Here is a 15,677-nt window from a genome sequence, read left to right on the forward strand (position 1 = left end):
CTCTGCATTCTTCTGATAGGGGGATCTGCCAGAAACCTGAGCGTGCGTCTAGCTTAGTGAAGATATTTGCCCCATTCAATTGAGCCAATGACTGCTGATGGTAGTATGTGTCGTTCTCTACATACCGCCTCATTGAGTCTAGTCAGATCCACGCAGATCCTGATTTTCCCAGTGGTGGGATTTATCACGGGTACCATACCCGCACACCACGGCGTTGGCCTTTCTATCCTTGAAATTACTCCCATCTTTTCCATTCTCTCCACCTCCTCCTTAACTTTGTCTGCTAGTGGTATAGGCACTCTGCGTGGAGTAGTGCGTATGGTACTGCATCCTCCTTCAGGCGAATGCAGTAATCCCCCTCTAGCCTCCCCAGGCCGCGTGTATCACTTCCGCAACGGATTTAGTCGGATTTCGGTTTCGCCTGATTGGCCGCGACGGCCACGTGACACGCGCCGCTATACGCGCCCCTCTCTGCCTCTGCCTGTGTGTTGACGCGCGCACGGCGCGGACTTCACTGCCGCTTTCCCACTTCAACGCCAGAGCAATATTGTCGCGCCATCTTCTGAGTGCAGACGCGCTGCTGTTTAATCACTTTTCCCACTTCAATGACAGAGCTGCTGTTTAATGCTCACTTTTCCCACTTCAATGACAGAGCTGCTGTTTAATGCTCACTTTTCCCACTTCAATGACAGAGCTGCTGTTTAATAATATTGTCGCGTTGTGGAAAGCAGGATGAGAGAGCGTAGATTTCAGTGTGTATCATTTAATCATTTATCATTTAACATTTGAAAGGCATACATTGTTGTCATACAGAAGTACAGAATACTTTTATCCAAAATGCTTCTTACCGTTACTGTTAGAGACTGTGCTAGACAAGATAAGTATGAAATAAAATAGTATAGCATGTAAAATAGAAGTAAAAATAGAGGTCACGCTGTTCAGTAGACATATGTACAATGTTCGATGCAGAATAGAAGTAACTGAGTTACCATACAATATACAATATACTATGCAATGTACTAATATACAATACGCTATAGTGCAAAGCAGCAATGGGATGAGGTACAATTTACAGTAAGGTGTACGAGTTGCAGTGCAAAAACTGTTGCGCTCCAGAGACTGTTACCATACAATATACAATATACTATGCAATGTACTAATATACAATACGCTATAGTGCAAAGCAGAAATGGGATGAGGTACAATTTACAGTAAGGTGTACCTCTAATGTATGCCTTTCAAATGTTAAATGATAAATGATTAAATGATACACACTGAAATCTACGCTCTCTCATCCTGCTTTCCACAACGCGACAATATTATTAAACAGCAGCTCGGCAACGCTGCCGCTGCCGCGGGGGCGTGCCACGCGTGAATGATACACACTGAAATCTACGCTCTCTCAGCCTGCTTTCCACAACGCGACAATATTATTAAACAGCAGCTCGGCAACGCTGCCGCTGCCGCGGGGGCGTGCCACGCGTGAATGATACACACTGAAATCTACGCTCTCTCATCCTGCTTTCCACAACGCGACAATATTATTAAACAGCAGCTCGGCAACGCTGCCGCTGCCGCGGGGGCGTGCCACGTGTGTCACGTGGCCGTCGCGGCCAATCAGGCGAACCCGGAAACCGAAATCCGACTAAATCCGTTGCGGAAGTGATACACCCCCCCAGGCCTGCGAACACTGTGGGGAATTTACGCTTGAAAATGTCGCCTGGGTCCTCCAGTTCATCAACCCGCTCTACCAGTCGCAAGGCTTCAACTGCTGGCAGGCCTAATAAGGGTCTGACTAAAGAATCTACCACAAATACCGGCTGGGCAACCGTTCCACTTTTGCTCTTGAGCTGGCATGTGACTTGCCCTGCTACCTGCAGCACCATGTTATTGGGCCCATATAGCTTCTTATCTGTTGCCATCAAGGGGCCATCTCTGCTATATTTATATAGCCTGGTGGGGATAGCAGTGACTGCTGCTCCTGTGTCTATTTTAAAAGAGATCACTTCTCCATTGAGTTCTATGTCTGTGTGCCAGCCAGAGACATGATCCTTCACTTCTCCTAGAAAAAGGGTGTCCTGTTGTAATTCTCCCTCCTCTAGCATCTCATACACTGGCTGTGCGCAACGGCACACTGCAGCAAAATGCCCTGTTTTGTGGCACTTCCTACATTCTGCATTGCTAGCTGGACATTCTCTCCAGCTATGGGGGGGAAATCGATCACATTTCTGACACTTCTCTGTGTTTTTGACTGTCTCTGGCTGTCTTGTTCTGGTATACTCTGTTTGTTTGTGACCATATGCCTCTTTCTTTTTGAATGGACGAGAGATCGCATCCACCTCTCTTCTTTCCTCTGTGTGTGTAGACCCGCCCCGCATCACAGTCTGTTGCTGCTTCACAGTTTCCTGCTGTTTCACTTGACTGATGGCCTTGTTCAATGTCATGTCAGCGTCCAGCTGCAGCTTCTCTGAAAGGGCCAGGGCCCTCATTCATCAACGTGGACTTTGACCTTGACCTACTTCCACACGTAAGCACGGAATTTAGAACTAGCGCACGCACAGGGAAGTCGGCATTCATCACACGTGCGTAAGCAGGCTCTACGCACATCTGTCATGATGAATCCCACCTTGGCCCTGCGCCGCAGCTCGTGCACGCTTTCACGTATTTGCATACCAAAACCGCCCCGACCAACCAAATATGGTCAGGCCCTCCCCTTCAAATACCATGAGGGAATCCCTGTGCGTGGAATGTTGGAGGATGGCAAAGTGAACGAAAAAGAGAAACTACACAGACACCGAGGTGGAGGTCCTCGTAACGGAGGTGGATAAATAAAAGGCGGATTTGTAAACGGTGATGTCAGATATCAACGGCTCCCTAAGACCATTGCTGCAATTCTGCCTGGACAGCTCAAAATACTAATAAAGACCGTTCGTTGACCACTGTTTGGCGTTGGTTGTGTTGTGTGTCATTATAACCGTGCTGTACAATATGAATGCCTTTATTAGTTGTGTTCGATTGGCTATATGATTTTTAGAGGCATCTATTTTGTTGTCGGCTAATAAAGACCGCGCTGGAATATGACTGCCTTTTCCCGTGTTGTTTGATTAATACCCACGGATTAAAGTTCTCCTCAATTCTATTCCAAATCGCGATGGATCTCCCGTCAATTTTCTACCTGCTGCATGATTTCTAGAGGCATACTACTACAATCTATTTTGATGTCAGTATTGGGTAGCCTATATAAACAATATAATACGAGAGCATATACAAGAACAATGAATCTCACTGCATGTATGATGTATCCTGCCTTTCAATACATGAACTTGAATTCCATCATATAGTCTGTCCACTATCTGCATGGTGTCATTGCAATGCGTTTTCTATTCTTTCTTGTACAGTAAAAAGGGGGAAGAACACTATATTCATATGACTTATTCTGCTTACAGCTTCGAAATTCCACTTGTTTCGTTTAACGTAAAGCCTTTTAAATATAATCAAAACGTTCCCGTGTTTCGGCGGTCTGTGCGCAAAATAATAACGAGTTGAGCTTTATGATTTATGATGAATTGAAAATGGGGGACCCTGATGTAAACAGGACGAAAGTTGGTCTGCATCCCCAATTAACAATTGTATGTACTGAGCTGTACTGTACTGTACCCATTCTGCAATCTGTTAATAAACTTTTCAATCAATCAATCAATCAAGCTACGCGGAGCGCAGTCAGTCAGTAGCCTACACCCTGTATATTCCGATAACGCTATATAAACCATGAATGAATGAATGAATGAATGAGAACTTTATTAACAGATTGCAGAATGGGTACAGTACAGTACAGCTCAATACATACAATTGTTAAGGGGATGCAGACCAGAGAAAGACTTTCGTCTTGTTTACATCAGGGTCCCCCATTTTCAATTCATCGTAACATATATGACATGCTGCATTCATTCTGAGAGAAAGATCTATTATTCCAAATGCTATTTATAGGGTTTTGACCATAATTACACTACTGTTGCTATTTTACAATGAACTATAATGAACTACGGTTCATAGAACATCCAGTGTTATTATGCACAGAAGCTCATTTCCTTGTTGTAATAATATATTCTACCACTGGGCGCGAGGTACGCCAGGTCCGAAATGTGCGTAGATGTAAGCACGAAGTCAAGTTCAAGTTGAAGTTGATGAATCCCACTCTTTGCTTAGAAATGATCGTACGCACGGGTTACGCACAGATCTGTGCGTAGAACACGTTGATGCATGAGGGCCCAGGTCTTTTATCCCGACAATAATGCGATCCCGGATTAACTCCTCCCGCAACACCCCAAAGTTACAGTGTTCTGCGAGTTTATGCACTGCCGTTATGAAGCTATCCGCGGCTTCCCCTGGCTCTTGTTTACGTACGTTAAACTGCGCACGCTCGAATATGATGTTATGTCGCCCTACGAAATGTTCTTCCAAACACGTGACCACAGTTGCATATACGAGCCTTTCCTGTGCACTCAGCTGAGTAGCATTTAGAATGTCCTCAGCTTCATCTCCCATGAAGTATATCAGCGTATTGACTTGGAAAGCCTCTCCTTTCCTATCCAGTCCCGATGCGACGCGATATCTGTCAAACCTCCGGATCCATCTCAGCCAGTTCTTGCCGTCTGTGCAGTCAAACTTCTCCGGTGCGCTGACATGGAAACTGTCCGTCTGCGCGCGACCTGCTGCCGGTTCTGGTGGCGGCGCCCTTGCTGGCGCTGGTGCCCCTTCTCCTTCCGACATAGTTAGCTAACATTAGCTGTTGTGCTAACTCTTGTAATAGCCTGTAATATCTCTCTCACCGCTTGACCAGTCTCTTCTCTTCGTCTCCTAGGTAACGGGTTAACCCTTCTGACATGGGTTGAACACTTCTGACACCATGTGGTAATGCTTAGGTGGTGTTTCATATAAGGACTCGGACAGCGTGGCCATTTCAAGTAACGTCTTTATTATCTAACACAACTGCGCCTGCGCCACGCCTTACAGCAACAGCTATGGATGCCCATAAGGGACATCCACTACAGCGCTCAGCCCTCCTCTCCTTGTGTGTTTGGTAGGAGTGGTGGCCTTAGGGTGCTTTCTCACTCACCATTCGGGTTCGTTCCAGTCCGTTCCGTCCTCGTTCCGTCCTTGGGTGCGAACTTCCCCCCTCCCTCTCCCCCCTCTAGTTTGCGTACACACTCAGTCTTGGTGCGCTCTGGGTTTTGTTTACGGTTTGCGTTTTGAGCGTGTAAGCTTGCCGTAGGCGATGATGTCACGCTCGAAAATGTAAACACAGGAAGAGTGTTAACATGGCGGTGGAGACTGGATGCTGATATAAAAGAAACAAATAACCAATAAATATGAAGTTATATTTGAACCTCTGTTGTCAAGCCTTGTCAATATAACCCACCCCCCTTTTCTCACAAATGGAACTGGTGTCGTGCAGTCCGCTTGAGCGTTTTCCAAGGGTACTATTTTAGCGAAGCAGCTTGCGCAGGTAGGGGGCAATTTAGTCACGTGACTCAGTAGGTATTGCTGATTGACTCGAACACGGTACGTTTGTATACAGCGAACAGGTCTATGCCATGATGTATTTTGAGCTGAACTGTCTGTTTCATGGCAAGACCTCGCAAGTAGGGATGGGAGGTATACCGAATATGAAGGTATATCGTCATTGATCCATGCAAAGGAATGGATTACTGTACTTTATACAACGGCATGCAAATTTCTCTATTCTGATTGGCTGATCAGTCCATGCTTGCTGGCCCAGGACCCGCCCACAACCGAATCACATCACATCAATCCGCCGGATCACAAGATGGTGGACAATAATCTTTACAAATGGATATGTTGATAGCGACTAAACGACTAAATATCAAGCGATTCTGTCACAGCGAATGTCTTAGTCGTTTAAACAATGTTGGATGATGTAATTGATGGGTCTTGAATCCAGTGGCGGCTCGCCACTAGGGGCGCTCGGGCGCCGCCCCCCCTCAGGCCCTACCCTGGTTATATGACAGAACAAGAAAAATAAGTTTTTAGTTTTTAGTTTTATAGCCCTATAAATAATATAAACATGTTTAAAATTAATAATATTTACTAATTTTAAGTATGTTTGTGTTTCCAATGCACAATATAACGTTATTATCGCAATTAAAAAACACTTGTTTTCCAAAGCAGGAAGTGACATCACGTTTTTTTATTTTTTCGTATTTCTCGGCCCGGGCTATACGCGATAGCGCTCTGAGTGCGCGTCACAGTTTGATCGCTGTATCCGTCACAGCCAATCAGTGCATAACGCGTTGTGCGTTGAAATATGACTATTATGTTGGTATCCGGGCGCGATTTGAAGCGGTCTAGCCAGTAGCGTCAAGAATATCTGTAGCCGCATTTCACGGAGACGCTCTCTGATTGGCCGACGCCAGTATTTTTTTCCGTAGCAGAATTTCACAGAGACGATCTCTGATTGGCCGAATCCAATTTCTAGGTTATTATTCCTAGGTTGGTCGGTGGAGATAGTTGTGTTGTTGTGAGAATGATGCAGGCAGCTGTTTGTCTTAGACGAGCGTACCGTGACTGCAAGTTCTTTAGACTGTTAAGCTTAGGCACTCTTTCAAAGTTGGTTAAGGTTAGAGTTTGTCTTAGAGCATGGCGATAGAACGCCAGGTAGTTTGCAGGCTGTTCGAGGCGGAAATGGACAAAGACACAGCTCTTCACTCACACAGCTTGTTGGCTAACAACAAGCTATATGGATGCGGACAATGGATGGACATCAACACAGGCTGGATGGACAATGCCATGGAGTGGATATACTTTATCAACAAGCCAACAACAAGGTAGATTAGCGATCTTAACTCTAGTTTAATACATGATACGTTGTCTACTGATGCCGCATAACGTTGTAACGTTACAGCTACTGCTAGCTGTTAGCTCCGTTATCTTAGCTGGCTACTTTTATAATTACTTCATGGAAACGGAGTAACGTTAACGTTTAAACGTTATGTCGAGGTCATACAATACTACAGTCGACATAAGGTTAACGTTACCCCGTTTCCATGAAGTGTTTAAATAGCAGCAATCTTGTTGAAAATGTAACTTTACTAAAATGCTCTCTCTCTCTCTCTCGCTCTCTCTCTCTCTCGCTCTCGCTCTCTCTCTCTCTCTCTAATTTCGCCGCATGTGGGACATAACCACTCAGACAATGAATGGTAACTTGTTTAAAATAACGAGCTTTACAAATGTGTTTATTATTGAATGGATCTGACATCATCTGAGAGAGAGAGAGAGAGCGAGAGAGAGAGAGAGAGAGAGAGCGAGAGAGAGAGAGAGAGAGAGCTGTGCGTGTTTGTGTTGGGCTTTTTTTTACCAAACATTTGCAAAATGTTTGGTATAGCGCCCCTAGTGGCGAAGTACTCACCGGCCGCCACTGCTTGAATCATTGTGTAACAAAAGAAAAATCACGGATTGATTGATTGATTAATTTGCGATTTTTTTTCAATTTCTTTTTCCTTCAGACTGTCAGCGCTGGCTCTAGTCTCTACCCACCGCCACACCCCCCCACACACACACACGCACACACACACACACACACACACACACACACACACACACACACACACTCCTGTCTGCAACGCGGGGGATAGTCAGACTGAGAGAGAGCTGGGTGCTGCGCTGTTCTAAGTGAGCATGGCCTATTGAGTTAATTGATTGATTGATTGCGAATTTTTATTACTGTACGCTTGGTTTCCAACTGGTTAAGTTTAGGCCCTCTACAGTAGGTTTAAAAAAAGAAATAAAAAATAGGGCGAAGAAAACTTTTTTTTCCTATAGGGCAAAGAAAACTTTTTAATTTGTTTTACCTACTATCTATAGAAGCATCTAAGAATGAAGTTCTATAGAAAGTAGGTCTGCATTCCCTTAACAATTGTGTGTATTGAGCCGTACTGTATTGTACCCATTCTGCATCTGGTAATAAAATGTTCAATCAATCATTCCAATAATACACAGTTGGATGTGTTAGTTGGTTGGATGCACTTCAAGCTGCTTCCACATGAGGCAACTTCTCTCAATCATTCCAATAACACACAGTTGGATGTGTTAGTTGGTTGGATGCACTTCAAGCTGCTTCCACATGGAGGCAAATTGTCTTTTTTTGTAGTTGTGGGAACTACTTTTTCTGGCGGATGGTTTTTTCAATAAATCTTTGATTAATGTGTGTTTATTGTATAGCAATAAGGTTGGATGAATGTGGCAGTTGTATAAAAGCTTTACACCACTTGCAGTCGTGATTTGTGAACAATAAACCATGCCTAGGGGGGTCTAACGACCCTCGGCTGCGCCTCAGGCCTAACAACCACCCCTAGGCATGGTTTATTGTTCACAAACCACTCCTGCGCGTGATGTAATGCTTAAGTACTGTCTATACTGTTGTCCACAATATATACATATTTGTAAAGAATGTACATGCCGTTTCAAGAGTATGAGCTTTACGATGTCAAATGATTGGATGGATGGAAGGTTATGAGCAGGCCCGGACTGGCCATCGGGAGCACCGGGAGTTTTCCCGGTGGCCTGGCCTGCACAGATTTTAAAAAAAAATTATATAAAAAAATAAAAAAAATTATTATACTTTTTTTTCTTTTTCATGTAATTGTTTCTAGTTGTGGCGGCGGCGCGGCGCGATAGTTAGATAACCTAGGTGGGTGGGGAACAACCAGGATTTCACTGTCTGCAACAGAGTTGGAGAACTATCTCTCTCTCTCCCTCACGCGGATCACACACAGAAATGGAGCCGTGCTGCCCCGTGTGATTGGTGGAGGCGGGACCAGGCGATACAACTGATTGACAGGCGGCGAATGGAATGGCAGATAAAGAGAAAGTCAAAATAATTCCAAAATAATTCAAAGATTACACACCTTTGCCACATTGGCTACAAACATAATCACTGCAAAGTTATCAAACAAATAAGAATCTGATCAGCCACAAGGGTTAAGTTGTTGTTCCCTTTCTAATTTCCTCAAAAACATCTAGTCTAGTTAATGTGATCAATATTATTTGACAATTGATGCTTTTTGTTTGAAATTTCTGTCAGTGAGCTCATACTTTGAGCTAATTTTATAGTTAAAATGATTGAGACAACGCAATCTTCTGTCTTCGTTGTGCATGCATGCGTGTGCTCACCACACGCGATACATGTGTCACTATTCTGGCAGTGGCTACTGTTATTATAGTATTGTAATAAAAGGTCTGTTATTTAATGTTTGTGTAAAGGGCTATTTTAACTGTTGATGGGTAGTGCATCAGTAAAGTGAATATGGTATTGTGCTCTTGCTCTGTTTGAATAGGTGGAGAAAGTGGTTAACTGTATTATAATAGTAAATAGAAAAATATGTTGTGCGCTTGCTTTTTTCTTTTTGAAGGTGGAGAGAGTAGCATTGCTAGTGACACAACAGTTTTATTTGAGGTTCATAAGAGTACATTGTACTAAGCAATTGTTGGCTCATTAGTTTGTGATTCACATGCACTAAAATTCACCAGAATGCTGTCTTTGTAACAAAAAAAATCCGGGTGGGGGACCTCCAGACCCCCCGCTTAAAAAGTGGCCTGATTGGGGCTATATTTCGCGCTATATCTCCCGGTATGAATTATTTCCCCAGTCCGGCCCTGGTTATGAGGTAGGATTAAAGGTCGGTTTGGCTTGCATGCAGCAGGGTGGCATCAGCCCAAGGTCGGGTGATTTCAAGCCTAGGTCATAGAGACCAAGGTTGAGTGGACACCCCCCCCTTCTTTTATTATTATTATTATTATTATTATTATTATTATTATTATTATTATTATTATTATTATTATTATTATTATTATTATTATTATTATTATTATTTGTCCCAATTAATTCAAAATCTAAGGAGGAGAATGGGGTGGTGGTGGTGGGATTTTATGTCTTTCCACATATCCCTCTTAGATACACGCCCATGGAGCAGTTTGGGGGTTCAGTGCCTTGCACATTGGCAGAGATGGTGGACATCGTAGATGTAATACCAGAAATCCTGTCGGTGAAGGGGTTTGAACGAGTGACTTACATGAAACGGTTAGCATTAGCTTTGCTGTGCTAACACTTTTGAGCTACTTATCAACGCTGTGATTAATGCAGAGATTTGGGTGATGATCTTTAGGGCCCTATTACGCCTACGCTGGTTTGAAATGGTCAGAATAAAAAATGAAATAGTTCATTCTGTTGCAGTTTTCATTGGTTCAGTTATGTTTCACATTGCCAATTGACAAACGAACCATAGGCCTACTCTCTAACAAAGCCATGTGATCATGCAGGTCAGCCTTTTATTGGATATATAGTAATTTTCAATCCTGATGAACATATGCGAGCAGAAATAGGCAAAAATCTTGTGATCTCCACTTTGGCAGAAATGTTATGAGCTATACAATATGAACTATACTATACTATACTATACTATACTATACTATACTATACTATACTATACTATATTATACTATACTATACATTTTCTAATTCACTGTCTGTGATTCATTAGGCTGTCACCTGAATTATGCAGGTATTTGTTTAGTAGGCTAGTGATGATGAAAAATTGCACATTTGCAAAATGTCAACAAAAACTGCATTTCCACTTATGAAGTCGCGAATAACACAACTCAACACGGTAATCACAATCCCATTTGAAGGCACCATAAGACCACGTCAAACCAGGGTGGACCAGGGTGTGGTTGTTTGGTGCTGACCCGAGTTTGACTCCAATGTTCACACAATGACCCAAACAAACCGTGCAGAGGAGGATAATGCTCCAGGGTTCAATTCGACTGTGAAATTCAAGGCAGGGTATGAAAGTGCCCTTAGACTGCTGTTGAATCATAAGAGACAAACTCACCTTGCTGGAACACAGTTAGCCTCTGGATGGCCTCGTCACGTTCCCCCTGCATCCGTTCGCACTGCCCATGGTAAGAGAGACAAACGAGACAGCCTCCATTATCTCCTGCATTGCTACTAACCTTGCTCTGTCTGGCTAGGGCTGCAACGATTAGTCGACGACGTCGATTATAAAAAATCGTCGACGAGGAATTGTTGTGTCGATTAGTCATTAAAAAATTAAAATTATTAATTTTTTTATAATTTTTTATTTTTTTTTTGCACTACCTATCTTTGTGAAAGTGGCTTCTCAGCTCTGGTCCAGCCAGCTGAATACTTCTTAGCTTAACATAACAGACCGACAGTAAGTTTGGGGGAACTAATGGGATAACTGGGGATGTTGTTTGGTCCTGACAAGAGTCTCAAAGCAACTCTGAGGTCATGCTCAATGTCCAATATGTTCCTCTGCTCTGTCTTCAGCTGGACCAGAGCTGAGAAGCCACTTTCACAAAGATAGGTAGTGCAAAAAAAAATATTATAATTTTTTTTTAATATAATTGTTTTTCGATTAGTCACACACACTCTACTTGTACTCAAATGGAGGGTTTCAGGAGAGGAAGCCAGATGCATTAAATACAAGCTATTGAGGTGATTCAAAAGACGAACAAAAAACAATGCGGGAATGAAACACTTGAAAAGCATTGTCTATCACTGACTACCATAAAATCATTGTCCATTACTGGATACCATAAAAGTATTGTCTTTCACTGACTGATTACCAGAAAATCATTGTCTATCACTGACTACCATAAAATCATTGTCTATCACTGACAAGATTCACTCTAAAGGTTCATCCAAATAACAACCTATTTTACCTAACATTTTTCACAAATGGGTGAAAAACCCATATTCTATCCAGTTTCTTTTTTAGTTTAGTGAAACTAGACAAATATAACATCCAGTAACAATGATATGTTTGTTTGTCTGTCCAGGGTAAAAGAAGTGTAGTCTGGAGAACAGTGGGGAAACAACACTAACCTCCATGGTTGCTATCTCGTGCTCTCTCTGCAGGCCCTCATACTCCTGGAGAGCTACGGGGAGCAAAGGATGCCAGTCAGCCATCTTCAAATGCACATTATATTGAATGAAGGCATCATTGAACAACTAGGAACTGAGATCTTCCAACAACAACAAAAAAAGGAAGAAAAACGACCAAGCGTAACAACTTCTCCAGCATGTGATAAATTGTCACCCAATGACTGGCTCATGTCATGTATCATTCACACATGACTATATCGTGTTGAAAATAGCAGCACTGCTAATGCAAGAGTATTCATCATTTGGGTGTGAATATGTCAGCTATGGGAAATGCCAAATGTACAAATGTGTAATCTGGGTGGTTGGCCACTGCCGAAATAAGCTCTCAGTCGGTGGCACAGCACATGGACAAAAGACCAGTAAACAATATAAAAACTATGACAATTCTGGGTTTTTTAATTACATTTTTATATGTACCTCAGTTGCTATTGCATGTACTTATTTGTGTTTCATTACATGTATATACATGCTTACCAACTGTGTCGCCTGTTTTATAGCAACACTACTATCACCGACATCTAAGAAGGGAGATCCCGCCCTTGAACGGCCCTTCTAAGGTTTCTCCCCTCCACATTGCCTGTGGTGCTTTTTTCCTATTGCTAGGTTTTTAGTGAGTTTTTCCTTACCTTCGCGTGGGGTATGTCTGGGAGTGTTGCATTCAATTATTAATTTATTTATTTTACATTTTATTTTGGACTTCATGGTATTTTAGTTTTGTTCTCGATTTATTTTGATGTTTCTTCTTGATTTGTTTAAAGAAGACTTGTCCGGCCGGGGACATTAATGTCTGTTGTCGGGCCTTACAAATACATTTGATTTATATAAAATGTCCACTTACAAAGTCGTGAATACCACAACAGTGGGTCGCCTATATGGACTCTTCTCATGAACATGGTAAACATGACCCCATTTGAAGGCACCATGAGACAACATCAAACAGGTGGACCCGGTGCAGTTGTTTGGTGCTGATGACTAGAGTTTAATTCCGGTGTGTTCACTGAGATTTCGTTTTTTATGTACCAGGCATGAATATTGGTTTGACCACAAATTTACAGCTGCACTTCATGTGTTGCTTAGCAGAGCTGCTGGAGGCCGTACTGACAAAACAGTTAATCTGGAGTGCTAGACTGTCTATTCAAGTAACAAGTGCTTACAGTAACATTTTATAATACATCTTGTTTGTAGCTGCCCTCAGCAAACCCTCGAATCCAGGCATCAGGAGTTGCACACTCAACGTGTATTTGATGAGCAAGTTAATTTATTCAACTAGTATTATCATTATGGTGATTGAGAACCTGTCAGGGACATTAGGCCAATGCAATGCAAACATCTAGCAAGTCTAGTGGTAAACTGTGGTTCATAAGAGGTTATGATTCCCTCCTAGTCTCCTACTATAGTTTATACATTATATAAGCTAGGACACGCTTTCAAAGTGCGTTGCAGGACGCGTGAAGGACAACTGCCTTGGGTAAAGTATTCACGCTTACAGCGTAATAACATCGTATGGAATTCCTATGGAATGTGTACATTGAACTCGTTTGGAACGGACAAAACGGTAAGGATAAAGAATGAGTGGTTTGTCTGGCGTGCACTTTCAAATGGAATTTTAAATCACACTCGTTGAACCAGGACAAAGAACGAGTATAAAATATCGAATTATTCACCTCATTCAAGAATTATTACCAATGATAATACATTTTAAGTGTATAAGAACTCATTAATCTTTCAGAGCGGAGGAAACGAAAATATATTTATGCAGCTTTATGCAAATATACAAAATCAAATCCGCCGATGTATACAACAAGCTTACCTTGGTTGGAAAGGCTTGCAATTAAGTCCATTTTCTTAAGTTCTTCTGCCGCCATTATGACAAGATAATTTAATAGTGTACCCAGTGCTGGCGTGCGCAACAGGAAGTGCCACTTTTACACACCTCATAACCTGCCTATTACAGGTGCAGTAGACTGTCACCCACAGGCAGTGGAAGAACTACCCAGGCAAAGATACTAGCGAAAATAGGAATAACCTGATAGAATAGTGGGCTACGTGGGTACAAGTATTTTATTCCAAAATCTACTAAAGTAATTAAGTCACACTTTAAAGTAAAGTAAAAGTGTATATTAAATGTCAACAAATAATAAAGCTTTCAAATGTAGTGGAGTAAAAGCATGAAGTCGCTTGACATGGAAATATTAAAGTACAAATAACTCAAAGTGCAGTAATTGAGTAAATGTCCACCTACTACAGATAAAGTACATTATCTTTATGCAACAAGTGTATAGGAACAGTTGAAGACAAGACTAGCCTTGAGGATTTTTTTTAACCTTGTTTGTATGAAAGAACATGCCAATATAATTGAGTCAAGGCAAGGAATTCTAATATAATTTAATTTATTCATGATCGACAGTTAACCACACAAACCAATATCAGCGGACAACATATAATTACATTTCTGCAAACATAAGGAGATGGGAATGTTTAGTATATATATTTTTCTTTACAACACAAGTCACTCAAAAAACAACAAACGAATAATGTAAACATCCACTGTATTCCATTCAGAGTAATTACAAGAAGCAAAAAGGGACAAAAAAAATAAAATAAACACATTATGGTAAATGCAGCTCAACACATTTGAAATCAATTTCAAGCTGCCCAATACATTTGTCCAATATTAACCTGAGTACTTAAAAACAAAATGCAATAAAAAAGTACCAGTGAGTTATCAGCTAAGTAATGTTACACCATGTGTCTATAATATCTTTAGAACACTTTTCACCTGATGCTCTTATTATGCAAAGTGTTTTGAGGATGGTGAATTAAATTAGGCTAACAGATGTTGTATATATTGGACAACTGAAAAATCATTGAAATGCAAAGAGAACAATGCAACTATTCCTGTCAAGAGCAAATATCTATTTCTCAAGGTCTTTATTCTTTTGGAAGACTGCATTTGTCTTTGCATAAACCAACGATTATTTTTTTTTAAATAGGAGGGGGTTGGGGGTCAAGCAGTAACATCCCACAATAAATAACAGTGATTGATAAGATTTTGAGGGTACATTTACATTTTTTGGAATAAAATGTAGATAATACAATCAGACACTATCCATACAATATTTCTGGACACAAATACAGTACACTACATCGACAGAACCGGGGTGGGGGCCGAGGTTATTGCTCCGTTCTCGCAATAGGGCATCTGGGGACAACAGTGGTCTCAATGGCCCAGAGCAGAGTGACATGGAAGGGTGGGACCAGAGCATCCCACCCCCTCAGTGGCGGGCAGCAGACTCCCTGGGGTAGAACTCTGCCAAGGTGCTCTGGGGAATCCTCTTCAGCATCTCTTTGGGGAAGATTCGCAGCAGCTGCCAGCCAATGTCCAGGGTCTCGAACACTGTCCTGTTGTCATACGGGCCTGAGAAAACAGAGACGACAGTAGCAGTGATTAGCATCCAAATATAATGACAATTGGGACTAAACATGTGGGAATACTATGCCATGTGGATACGAACCCCCAAATACTGTGATGCGTGTGTGAAGGAAACTTGAACTTGCCCTTACAAACAAATTAGGGTCATTTTATATTTGGCATCAACTACTGCCAATAGTCAAATTACAAATAAACAAATAAACATTGATGTCATATAGATGTCGATATGGCCATGCAAGCATTTTCACAATGTCCACAGAC

The 15,677-nt window shown here is 41.9% G+C and overlaps 2 protein-coding genes across 4 annotated transcripts in view; both read right to left on the reverse strand.

Annotated features, from left to right (window-relative positions):
* The window catches only part of shtn1 (shootin 1), a 147,290-nt gene extending 133,407 nt beyond the window's left edge, over positions 1-13,883 (reverse strand). For all 3 annotated transcript variants that reach the window (XM_084321605.1, XM_084321604.1, XM_084321606.1), the window contains exons 1-3: positions 13,794-13,883; positions 11,924-11,976; positions 10,908-10,968 (exon numbers count right to left, since the gene is read on the reverse strand). In XM_084321605.1, the coding sequence (XP_084177731.1) occupies positions 10,908-10,968; positions 11,924-11,976; positions 13,794-13,848 (169 nt within the window). In that variant the 5' untranslated portion in view covers positions 13,849-13,883. The remainder of the gene's footprint in view (positions 1-10,907; positions 10,969-11,923; positions 11,977-13,793) is intronic.
* Positions 13,884-14,356: 473 nt separating this feature from the next.
* atp6v1ba (ATPase, H+ transporting, lysosomal, V1 subunit B, member a) overlaps positions 14,357-15,677 on the reverse strand; it is a 122,808-nt gene continuing 121,487 nt past the window's right edge. Inside the window, exon 14 of the mRNA XM_084321147.1 lies at positions 14,357-15,401. Within this exon, the coding sequence (XP_084177273.1) occupies positions 15,259-15,401 (143 nt within the window). The 3' untranslated portion in view covers positions 14,357-15,258. The remainder of the gene's footprint in view (positions 15,402-15,677) is intronic.

This window comes from Notolepis coatsorum (genome assembly GCF_963971535.1).
Source record: "Notolepis coatsorum genome assembly, chromosome: 9".
In the NCBI taxonomy this organism is placed as follows: Eukaryota; Metazoa; Chordata; class Actinopteri; order Aulopiformes; family Paralepididae; genus Notolepis; species Notolepis coatsorum.